Below are 12,799 nucleotides of genomic sequence, written 5' to 3' on the forward strand. Positions count from 1 at the left end.
GCCTCAGTTCTGGATGTAGTTGAGTGTGGTTTGGGTACATTTAAGAAAGAGGAAGGGGTGGAGGAGATGAATGCGGACAATTGTCTTAAGGAAGTTTTTTAACTGATCTGCAAGGGTGCTAGGAGAGAAAGTACTCTGCCAGTGTCTTTGAGACCTTACCGAGATGTCTTAGACGACTTGTCAATTTGTGATGACAGTGTCATAATGCGGGGTGATCAGTATGTACCACCTCAAGGATTGAGGTTCAGATTGTTTAATCTGGTGCATGAATGCCATTTAGGTCAAGGATTAACGAGTAGAAGATTAAAGGAGGTGTTCTGGTGGCCAGGATTAGATGGACAGGTCAAAGATTGGGTCGAGAACTGCAGACTATGCAAAGAGAGTGAGAAGAGGTTAAAAGTAGGTGTTGGGAGGTCTTGTGGACATATTGAAGATCCAGGTAAACCAGGGCATACTATTTGTCTGGATTTTATTGGACCTATCTCAGAATTATCAGTTGAATCAAGTTTTGCTGCGGTGGTGGCCGACATGCATTCAAGATGGCTTATAGTGAAATTCATGAGGGATATCACCACGAACACGGCGATGAAGGTGTTGTCGGAAATTTTTGTTGAAGAAGGATTTCTTTTGGTTCTTATTACGGATAATGGTACTCAGTTAACTTCCAATGAGATGCTTTCGCTTTTGAAGCGTTGTGGTGTAAGACATTCTAGGACCTCTTTGTATCATCCACAGGGCAATGGTATTGTGGAAAGGGCCAATAGGTTGGTCAAGGGCACTATTCAGTTAGCTTTAACTAATCATTGCAATGTGCGGAAGTTGATCTCTGATATGATGTGGGCTTTTGAACTACGATCCACAGTACCTCTAACAAGTGTCCCTTTCAGATAATGAGGGGGCATTCACCAAGTTCAAAATGGGTTCCCTCTTGGCTTCAAGAGTGGGTTGAGTTTGGTGGGGAAAGAGGTGTGAACACATCACGTACGATTAAACTAAGTGTGGGAGACTGGATCAAGATAAAATCTGGAAGAATCAATAGTGGTATCTCAAAATTCAAGGGACCAGTTCGTGTTTTGAAAGTTAGCAAATTTCATGTTGTAGTGGAGGGAGGTCAGAAATGGAATGCCAGAAATGTTGCATTGTACCAGAGGGGTGGTGTGTGTGAAAGGAGGGTTGATGAAGGATGCTCGGGAGCAATGTTGTTTGCGAATTAAAGAGATAAAGAAGGAGTTATTGCCAATACATGTGAGGATACTCAGGATGCACCAGAAGAAGTTAAGACTTCTAATAAAAGTGAGGACATTCAGGATGTACCAGACGGAGAAGAAGACACTCAGGATGTACCTAAAGAAAAAAAATAGAGATTCCTGAAACTATCAGGAGAGTAACAACACATAAGTCTCCTGTTTATCTAAATGATTATGTTAGGTATTGAATTTTTTTATTTGTTTTTATTTTTCTTCCCCGGTTACTGTTTATTTCTTGTTCTGTTTCTTTTCCTGTCTAGGTGGTTTATAAGATGAAGGGAAAGGGATGTGTTATGTTTAATTGTGTGTAAAGATTGTGGTTGGAGATTCTTTAGGAACGCAAGCATCTCGACATTCCAGCTAAGGCAGTTACTGGCCTCTCCCTGGGATGGATGGACGCTAGGTCGTGTCTCTACGAATAAACCTTCGAAGTTCAAACTTACTGTGGTGTCTGTCCTCCTTCAGGCCTCACAAGCCTTTGGAAAGCGCTATAAAAATGACATTACTTTCCTGCTCAGTGACATTTTAAAGCAAAGGTAGGTATGTCATTTCCCCTTTTTAGAAGTTAAGCTGTGTCAAGGTACCACTACAATGTATTTATTAGTGAATGGGGAGAGGAGAGAGATGTGCTAATGAGGCCTTTCATCTGTCCCCACCAAGTCTGTGACACCTTGCAAATGGACTGAAGAGAGGTCGGCCGACTGGGTATGGAGGGACTTGAAGGGATGCACATGAAGAACTGTTAAAAACAAAAACAGAAAGATTCTATGGGTGAACTAACAGAAAGAGTGGGGGTTGAGAATGGAGGGGAGAGGCAGCAATGATGATTAACACAGTGAAATGGACATTACTTCAATTAAAAAAATATATTGACACAGGTTTGCACGAGAGACCTAGCAAAGGTTAAGTCTCCCAGAAAGGCATTTTTGCTTTCAGCCAGAATCTTGCGTCATTGTTGATCACTTGTGGATAATACCATAACCATTACCTACCCTACAAGAGCAGAGAACACATATACAGCCCAGGGTTTGCATTGCACTGACATTTGCTTGGTTCACATCGGTGAAATCGGCAAAAGCGACGTTACAAGGAGACGGCGGCAGAAGACTGGAGTTTGGAGTTTGGAGGCATGCTGGAGGAGGAATGAACCATGAGGTAAAAAGCAAGTGCTAGGCGACAGGTGGCAAGTGGCAAGTGGCAAGCAATGGGGGCAGGGGCATCCAATTTGCCTTGGCTCTGCTCTGATTCTGAAGACTTGAAGTCCTTAAGGCACATGGAGGGCCAGGCTTAATATTCGAAGCTCACCAAAAGTCTCAAGGCAGTGATACTTGGCCTCATCCATTTAGGACTTTATCATACTGTATGTTGAGGTTTCCCAAATACCTGGTGGAGGGGTAGGTACCTCTGGTGAATTCAGGCTATTAAGCCTTTCGCTTTTGGGATTTGAACTGAGGTGCAACAAGGTGCAGAGGAGCCATGGCTGGAACATCTCATGGATGCCTTTGGTGGAGGGGGGAGGCACTGCATGGCTAGACTACCTCTGGCTCCTTTCGGCAAGTGTTAATTGACTGGTGACTGTAGCTTAATGTTGATGGCTTTCTGAAGGTGCCCCTGCCATTTGTCCCTTGGTGCCTCTGCTATTACCCCTAGCATTTTGTTCTCCCATCTATGGGGCTTTCTACACCTTTGCAGCAGCCCACTGTCACATACTAAGATATCTGCTGCCTTTGGATCACGGCTGGGGGGAGAGGAAGAAGAGACAAATATTTAAAAATGAAATGAGGACACTTCAAGTCTGGGGGTGCTGCAGGAAGCCTGGATACTTCCGCCCTGAATCAAGAAACATGCAGCGCATGTTGTAGCAAGAGTAAATCGTAGTCCACACTCTTGTAAGAAAAACAGGATGCCCTCTAATTCTTCCAGTCCTGAAGATGCCCTTTGGCGGTAGGATCACCAGGAGGTGGGGGAAGGTACTGGAGCTTTAGAGCGGGAGATGGGTTTCCCGGTGGAATCACCACAGGTTTCCTTGGCGGCCTTAGCAATGGCTGGAACTTCAGGCACCTTTAATACCCCCAGAAAGCCAGCGGCTTATCCTTCTCTCTCAGCCTCTGGCCCGCCAACCTCCTGTGAGGCTGGCCAGGCGGCGAAGCCTGGTAGTGCTAAAGACTATCTCTGTTACGGAACCCACACAGTCAACTACCCTCCAGATAGCTTCCCCTGAACCAGCCCCCACCATCGGCCCTGTTGAATTACATACACCGCTGACCAATCCCCGGACTGCAATCCTTCAGGTGCCCGTGCCTAACATCATGGAATGTGACCAGCAGGAGGTGCAGCTGCAAGCCTTTTATAAGGTAGTAACTATGCAAACGGACACCAAAAGTATGCTTAATATGATACTCAATTAGATTAGGATCTCAAGGTATTGCAGGCCATTAAAGTCGCTGCTTTGCATGTGTGGCTTGCAAAAATTGAGGAGATGATGTCCCTGCTTTCGGAAAGGCTCAAGGAGGCGGAGACCAGAGTGTCACCACTAGAAGACTAAGTTTAATCTTTCCAAAAGCATGTCACCCAGCTTGAGAAGCAGAATTTGTCTTCTGCTTGAGGAGCTCGAAAATCTTTCTCGACATTCCAATTTGCATATTGTTGGGGTCGCAGAGAGCTGTGAGGGCCAGCAAGTTCTTCAGTAGGTCGATTGCTTTATTAGATCCCAGGTTCTTCCTGACTATTCTGGGGATTTATTGATAAAACTTCATGGACTGTCGGATCAAAGAAAAGCTGTTGACAGAGGTATCACATGTAGTCAATTTTCAATGCCAGAGAACCCCAATGTCAATTTTTTTCTGATATGACTGCTTCAGCAGGCCGCAGAAGGAAATCTTTTCTGAAACTGATGCATTCATTTAAAGCCCAGGGCTTGCAAGCATCAATGATGTAACAGTCCAAACTGAAGTTTCTGGCTGGAGGGCAATTTCATCCCTTTACCAATGTCAGGGAGGCACAGCAGCTTCTGCATGAGGTTTCCAGAGTGCCGAGAGGGTAACTTAAGGGGTCAATTAGAAGCTCTCAAGGCTCATGACTCCCTAAGACTATGATTACCTATGGTTACCTACTAAATCATGTTTCAATTTGAATTTTGATTTAATTGTAGATTCTAAACAGGGGGCAATTTCCCATTTCTCAGTACTGCGGAGGTATGGAGGCTTCAGCACAAGTTTCCTGTGTATTTTGATTGACCAATGTGCAACCGCAGGTTGCTAATCAGTGGATTTGATGCTGGCTTATGTTTTATTTAGCTCGGCACTGCTTTGGGATTTAGCTTGGCAAATATGTTTAAAGCTCACTGATTGGACTGCCCAAAAATACAACAAAAATAATTTTCTAGCTCTATTACGGCAAGCGGGGAGGGGTGATCACGGTCGCCACAGAATGCAAAGTCATGGCACACGTTACAAGGTGCTACATTGCAGGAGGGGTAATACAGGCAATTCTCCTCCTGCTAGGGGATTTTGTTTTTTTGTGTTCTTTTTTTTGTTTCAAGTCACACAAGCTTTATTCGGTCTAATTAAACCAAGATTAAAAAGTAAATAATGAGGAGAGGATAATATAAAGATAAAATGAGAGATCTGCGAATGTACAAAGGAGAAAAAAGAGATATAAATCTTCACATGTGTCTCCCATCCTATATATGAGGGGGAAACGACAGAATTCCTTTTTGTTGGCTGCCTTGACATCCTCATCAATAATTTTATAAAAAATTCAATGAATAAAACTGTTGGATTAAATAAATTAGAATCAAGTTTCAGTTAATAACAAATCACTGTGATCTTTTTAAAAATGTGTACGTATATGCCAAGTGGACGCAAGGAACTTGCTGACCGCACAAGTTAGGAAAGAGGAGCAATCTCTCAACATCAACCTTAGGGCATCTTTGCACGTTCTCAACCCCATATTCCTGTAAGCGGGGCAGAGCCATTTCCGCCGGGCAGTGCCATAGGCAGGACAAATAAACATAAAGTGCACTACGGTTTCCACAGAACCGTTACAACTTGGACATTGATTAGATAGCGGGGTAGAGCACCATGAACTGGAAAAGGACTTCAGAGGGAGGCATCCATACCTGAACCGAACATACAAGCTTTTACTTAGTTGATCAGTAATTAAATCCAAGAAGGGTTCGAAGTGGGGAAACCACTTGTAACCAAGAAATTGAGACGTCAGCCTACCATGTGAAGTACATAACAGATATTTTTCCCTAACATGGGACCAATAAACTGATTTTAAGTGGTCCTTGTGGACCCTCCTTAGATTATTAGGCTGGCTCCAGAAATCACTGAGTCCCAAGGTATGGAACCATTCCGATATGTACTTGAACCAAGGGATAGAAAGTACGTTTGGTCTATCCAATAAGTCTTGCAAAGACTCCTTGTATATGACTAATTCAGGGGTAGTCCAGATGCGAACCCAGAAAGTTAAAGGTCTTAAAGCTATTACATCAGAAATGTGGGGGAACCCTAGGTCCAAAAACACTGGAACTAAGGGCGTGCTACGAGGACATGCCAAGAGCAGTCTTAAAAAATTATTTTCCCCCACAGCTAACTTGCTAGTTTTGGAACAACCCCAGACCTCAGCGCCATAGATTGCGGCACTCTGAGCCTTGGCTAGATAAATTTTAATAGCTGGGGAAACAACTTTCACGGTATTAGACATTTGGAAATGCAAAATTGCCCCTGACCTGTTTCTTTTTGTTCATGTTTGGGGGGGAGTCTCTCTTTCTAGGAGGATTTTTGGGGATGTGGAGTTCACATAATATAAAAAGAGCAGATTTGAGTATAGTTCCTTGTTACTGAGTACAGATCAGTGCAAGGTCGCTTTCGAAAAGCAGGATATTGTTTGTAATGGGATGTGACATTGGATATGTCTCTTGTAATATAAATGGTATGTCAAACAGATGGAAATATATGGAAGTGTTTAGCTGGTTAGGGGCTTTCCAGTCAGATGTTATATTCCTGCAGGAAACTCATCTTAAGGCCAACAGCCCAAAAATGTATATTCTGAAAAAATATGTGCAAACTTTTTTTGCTTCTGCAGGTCTGGCAGTAAGAGGGGTGGCAATTCTTTTGGGGAAGGGGCTTGACTGGTAGATCTGTGATGTGATTTGAGACCCCCAATGCAGGTGGTTATGGTTGAAAGTTAACGTTAATAGTGCTCCACTAAACCTGGTTAAGTACTAAGCTCCAGTGTCTGATGACCCAGATGCTTTGTCACAGATTTACAAGTTCACTATGGGTACTGATGGGTCTCTGGTTTTGGAGGGAGACTTTAACTATATTCAGGATTTAGTCTTGGATACCTCGAACAAGTCAAAAAAACAACTTAAACCAAATGCAAAAAAGATCCTATATGTGATTAAGCATGACTTTGCCCTATGGCTCCATGGAGGTGCGATCATCCCAGTACTATGCAATTTACTTGTTTTTCACAACAATATCACACTGCTTCCCGTATCGGCTTTTTCCTGGTCTCCCACTGTACTGAGAGGCTCGATTTTGACACATGGGCCAATTATTTCTCCGATCACTCGGTGGTCTTAATCACGACTAAGGTAGGAGCTTCAAAGAATGAGAGGCCTAGGCGGCAGCTGGATTCGTCTTTGTTATCTGATGAGGCATGGCTTGCCGATATACAACAGTTTATTTGGGACTTCTTTTTGTTAAATTGTGGTACTGTCTCAATATTTTCTGTGTGGGAGGCTTTTAAAGCCGCAGCAAGGGGCCATATAATCGCTCATCAGGCTTGGCAATATAAGAATTGTAAAAAAAAAAAAAAATGCCCTGCTCCAAGCGGCTGTCGGCCTGGCTACACAGGTCAATTCTGGAGTTAGTGTGTCTCTCACTACTGTTGAGAATCTTGCAAAAGCTAAGGATAAGTTGCTGACATTTTTAACCTTTGGGGAAATTGGGAGCTCAAGGGCATACCAGCAAAAATTGTATGAAGAGAGTGTCAGCAAATAGGTAGATTTTTGGCTTGGTCCACTCGGGGCGGAAGGAAGCCATAGTGGCTAGGGAACTAGTTAACTCGACCACAGGTGGAATCGCTTCTGGCAAAGGTCAGGTCTCTGAACTAATTTTGCAGCACTACAAAGCACTGTATGAGACTAGCTATCAGAATAAGGAGCCTCACTTATCTGATTATTTTCAATCAATCAGCCTTCCACATATGACAAACTCTCAGGCTGAAAAATTAATTGCCACTCTATCCCTCAGGGAAGTACAGTAAGCTCTCTCTGCTATGCCAAATAAGAAGGTGGCTGGCAACAATGGATTTCCAGCCTAATTTTATAGAAAATGTTGCCAAAGATCTTTTACCTTTTTGACTGACTTGTTTAATTGAGTGAAAGAAGGGGGAAAGATAGCCCATAAATTTAAGGAATCTATGATAGTCAGCTTTTTAAAGAAAGGAAAAAGTCCTTGTGATGTAAATTCATACTGCCCCTTTAGTTTGCTCAATACAGATTATAAATGATTTATGAAGATATGGGCCACTCATACTCCTCCTCTTGCTCAAACTGTAATCCATAGGGATCAGAAAGGTTTTGTGGCCGGTCGGCTGATGGCTCCCAACACTGGCTTTTTAGTACAAGCAGTAGATTATTTCTCAGTTAATAATACTAGTGCAACAGTAATAATGATTGATGCTGAGAAAGCTTGTGATCTACTCAACTGGCTGCCTCACTTTTTCTCTCGAGTAACTTGGTTTCCCTCTCCAATTTATTAGCATGCTCACAAAGTTATATCAAGGTGCCCAAGCTAAAGTAATGGTTAATTCTCAGCCAGCAGGAGTTGTTGACATTAAATCGGGGGATTTGGCAGGGATGTCCCCTTTCCTCTATTTTATTTCCTTTTTTTTTTAGAGCCCCTTGCTGTTAGGATCAGGGCCAATTTGGATATTGAAGCCCTTATAGTCGGTATGCCCAAATTGAAAATGTTTGCTGCTGATCTTATTCTTCACTTGAAACCAGACAGGGAGATTGTGCAGAGGGTGATGGAGAAGTTCTCAGAGCTTCAAGCTATTGGAGGCTGTAAAATCAACCAAAAGAAAACTGAACTGCTTCTTTTTAATACACCCATTAACAGTCTTCCTTCCTCTCTACAGCAAAAAGCTCTATCCCAAGCCATAATTCGAAATCATGGGATCTATGTGACCAATAAGTTTTCCCAGTTGTTTCAACTAAATTTTGTCCCAATTTTTCATAAAATAAAGTGTATTTTGGATAGATGGACACTTCTCCCATTGACTTTGATAGGCAGGGAGGCTCCTATTAAAATGTCTATTCTCCCACTTTTACTGTTTTTATTTTGAATATTCCCATTAAAATAAGTAAGAGATTTTTTTGCTATCTTGACACTATGTTTAGACAATTTGTATGGAACCGTAAAACACCTGAAATATTCAGTGCTTCAGTTTGAGACTGCACAGGGTAGGTTGGCTCTCCTTACTATGAGGCAACTCTTCTAGATATTCTGGTCAGAACACTGACTGGGGGAGCAATATTTGACAATTTTTTTCTAGACGTATTGATGCAGGAGGCCAGTACTCGGCTTCCAGTTTTCATTAAGATCCCAAAATTGCTTACAAAAATAAATAAATCCAATATAAGCTAATACGGGGCTGGAGTGCCCGGTTGTCATTATTTTAATCGCTCTAATAAAATATTATCAGAGTTTACACGCTTGAATCTCTATGAGGCCAGGTATGCGGGCTTACAACTTTCTTCATCACATAACATTTTGGTACCACTCTAGGTTTAGGGAGGTAGGACAGTTTTTTCTCCATGGTAAATGTATGACCTGGCAGGAGATTTGTGCACAATGTGGTGATTCATGTAAGTGATTCATTTTTAGTTACCATTTGAGATCCCACTGTTTGGATCCCCACTTAGAAACACACCTTTTGTTGTGGGCGCTTTTTAGGTCTTGTCTTTTTGGTATAGGGGACTGGTATAGGCTGTTATGCAATCAAGGAACACAGGTGTGCTTGACAGCTGTTCTAGAGAAGAATGGTGAAGCCATGAAATGCGGGTTTTCTAAGGATGATTGGCAAGTGATCTCTTTTTTGAGCTATAAACCCTTAAGGGCCACAACTTTAAGAGAATGATGTTGTTATCTCGGTGGATGGCATATTATACCCCTGCAGCCCTCCTCAGAATGTTTCCCTCTTTAGAGGATTGGTGCTTTTGGTGTAAGCAGGAGGGCGCTGATGCGTGGCTTTATATTTTTAACTCCTGTCCAAAACTGGCACCCTTTTGGTATTATCTTTCTTCAGCCATGAGCCGGGCTCTGGGAGTAGGTATAGAGTGGGAACCATCATTGGTTCTATTTGGTTTTTCTGGAAAAAACACAGGGCTATCAAGTGAGCAAATCTGCACAAATATTCATGTCAATTGCACTTTTTGTGGCCCGGTCGCTTATTCTTCAATTCTGGCATACAGAATGGGTACCATCATATGAAGAGTGGCGAAAAACAAATGTCCAGAACAAAGAGGTTTGAGGAACCATATGCTAAAAAGGTGGGGGCCTAAAGAGATTTCAGTCATCTCAATATTTTTTTATAAATTGTGGGGAGGTTGCAGTATTTATTGTCAGGGATATTGGAGTGGTAGGGGAATGGTATTACCCTGGGCAACACAGTGCTATTCTTTCTTATCTTGATGGCATCTTTGCACAAGTTCACTTCAGCAGTACAGTGATAGATACTATTGGGTCCTTTATAGGATATTGCCCTTCGAGCCTTGTCTGTCTTTGCTTTTTAAGGTGGTACTAGCTTTACGCCTTTTTCCAGCACTTCTCTATTGCTCTATCTAACATTTGCACATGTTTACGAGAGCACTCGTTCACTTTAGCACATGTTCACTTTTATTCAATTGTGGACTTTTAGGATTCGTGGCTTTAGCGCATTATCTGTAAGTTTGATGTTATTAGATTTTAGGACTGTGGTCATAAACTGCTGCAAGATTTATTTTCCAGCTGTCAAAATATGCCGCACTGATGAAGTATGTTAAAAGTTTGACTTTGGTTCCGGGACTTTATAACCTATTTGCATTTTGCTCTCTGCTCAATAAGAATATTTTAAAAAAAATCACACCCAGCAGGACTCTGATATACATTGTTAAAACTCAACATATGGAGGACCTTAGGGGCCGTCGGAGAAAGCCCAGCTCCCCCTTAGCGTGGCTTTTCCAAATCGCTGTATTTTTTAAAAGAAAATTTCAAAAATATATATAATAGCCAAGGGAGTAGAGGTTGAACTCTTAGGTAGAACAGAGCCCTTTATTTCCTCCCAAGCAGTCTACGTTCCGTGTTGCATCCTGCATAAAAACACCAATAAAACTGCAATTAAAACAAAGGCCAGAGACCTATGAAAAGAGTGTTTGCGGTTATTGCTCTGCAGATAAACTTGCCAGTTAACACCCAACACCCCTGAGGACACTTAACTCAGCGTTGCTTTTTTTTTTATACGGAAACGTGGTTTACCCAGGAGTACTTTGGCTGCGGTATGCAGAGGGAGCTCGCTGCCGCTTACTTGCCGCAAGGGCGCATAAAGTGCGCACATGGCTCTGCGCGGCCGCGAAGGCTGTGATTCAAGAGCCTGTGTGAGGGGCGAACGCGAGCACCGAGGCTCTGCATAACCTGAGATAAATGAAGAGGCGAGGGGACAGGGGGCGGGGCTGCGCACTATTATTGGTGTGGGGCGGGGGGAGGGCAGAGGGTCTGTCGAGGGACACCCAGGGGGCCCAGCTTGTACCCACTGAGAGCACAGGGAAGCCCAGCCCTGTCTGCGTCTGGCACTTCAAGGGGAAGGGAAAGTGGAGCAGGAGGGCTGCCGCCTGGAATGAAAGCAGAGGCTGAGCATGCTATCAATGCAACAGTTGGCCTCCCTCCCTGCCGAGGAGCAGCAGCGCGTCCTCTGCCCGCACGCGGTAAGGGTTCTCTCTCGTTCTCTCTGCGCGCGACGGGTTTTGGAGTGTCTTGTGCCAGCAAAGTGCTCTGCGTTGTATTAATTTATTGATCCAGGTGCAGGGATGGCTACCCTCTCCCACCTCTCTGTTTCTGCAGTCTGTGCTCGCGATGCCTCTGTTATCAAATGATACCACCTACTCGTTTCCTGGTTAGGTGTGCTGATCTAGGGCAAACTATCTAGGTGGGAGTTAGTCACTGCCCCGTTGGCTTACAGCAAATACCTGTTGCTAGATGTCTACAGGGCATCGTTATTTACTTTTAAGAGCGGGTCGAACCCCACGACAGGCAGCCGCTTGTCCGGAGCCAAGTATGATACAGCATTTCTCTTACTTGAGATCTCCCAGTGACAAGACAGGGTGGTCTCATGAGAGCGGGGAGGAAAAGGTGTGAGAGCAGGGTATCTGGAACGAGAGCGGGGGTAGGGAATCTGCGAGAGCAGGGCATCTGGAATGAGAGCAGGACTAGAGATGCTGTGAGAGCAGGGCATCTGGAATGAGAACAGGGGTAGAGAGGCCATGAGAGCAGGACATCTGGAATAAGAGCAGGGGGTAGAGAGGCTATGAGAGCAGGACATCTGGAATAAGAGCAGGGGTAGAGAGGCTATGAGAGCAGGACATCTGGAATAAGAGCAGGGGGTAGAGAGGCTATGAGAGCAGGGCATCTGGAATGAGAACAGGGGTAGAGAGGCCATGAGAGCAGGACATCTGGAATAAGAGCAGGGGGTAGAGAGGCTATGAGAGCAGGGCATCTGGAATGAGCGCGGGGTAGAGAGGCTGGGAGAGCATGGCATCTGGAATGAGAGCAGGCAGGGGGTAGAGAAGCTGTGAGAGCAGGGCATCTGGAATGAGAGGAGGGGGGTAGAAAGGATATGAGAGCAGGGCATCTGGAATGAGAGCGGGGGTAGAGAGGCAGAGAGAGTGGGGCATCTGGACAGAGCAGGAGTACAGGGGCTGAGAGAGCAGGGCATCTGGACAGAGCAGGGGTAGAGAGACTGGAGAGGGCAGGGCACCTGAACGGCTTTGGGAGGAATTGGGGGCATTTAGCGATAGGTGGTCAATAGTGCCGTTGCCATGGTATGGGGAGGCAGGCGCCACCTGTAATGGTACTGGGGTCACCTCTGCTGGCCCTCGGGTGTGGGGAGACATGAGCAGTACGGAACCTGGCGCGGCGCTGGGAGAGACCGAGGCATTGCATGACCAGATGTCTTCTTAGCTTTCACCAGGGTGCGGGGTGGCAGGGGGTGGAGTGGACGGCATCTGGCACGAGAGTCTGGGTGTAGGCAATGAGGTACGGATACGGCACAGAGGGCAAAGGGCGCTTTGAAAGCTGACGGAGGCTGACACTTGGGGATTGCATCTGGCATGGCACGGAGGGGGTCTGGGCACCCTGGACGATAGGGCGCTTGCACTGGCAGTAAGCTATGCTGAAGGAAGGCACGGGGGGAGACTGTGCACGCCGAATGAATGGTAGACAGGAGGGCAGCGCGTGCTGCGGCAAGGGGCGCTTCGTATAGCGCAGGGTAGATGCCGTGTT

At 44.8% G+C, this 12,799-nt stretch overlaps 1 protein-coding gene across 2 annotated transcripts in view; it reads left to right on the plus strand.

Moving 5' to 3' along the window:
• Positions 1 to 11,050: 11,050 nt before the first annotated feature.
• Positions 11,051 to 12,799, plus strand: part of CORIN (corin, serine peptidase) — a 1,512,429-nt gene continuing 1,510,680 nt past the window's right edge. Inside the window, exon 1 of one of the 2 annotated variants that reach the window (XM_069201641.1) lies at positions 11,051 to 11,226. In XM_069201641.1, the coding sequence (XP_069057742.1) occupies positions 11,158 to 11,226 (69 nt within the window). In that variant the 5' untranslated portion in view covers positions 11,051 to 11,157. Of the gene's footprint in view, positions 11,227 to 12,583; positions 12,680 to 12,799 lie in introns of those variants that run through there. The other variant, XM_069201646.1, reaches the window with a different exon arrangement.

Source organism: Pleurodeles waltl, chromosome 1_2, assembly GCF_031143425.1.
Source record: "Pleurodeles waltl isolate 20211129_DDA chromosome 1_2, aPleWal1.hap1.20221129, whole genome shotgun sequence".
NCBI lineage: Eukaryota > Metazoa > Chordata > Amphibia > Caudata > Salamandridae > Pleurodeles > Pleurodeles waltl.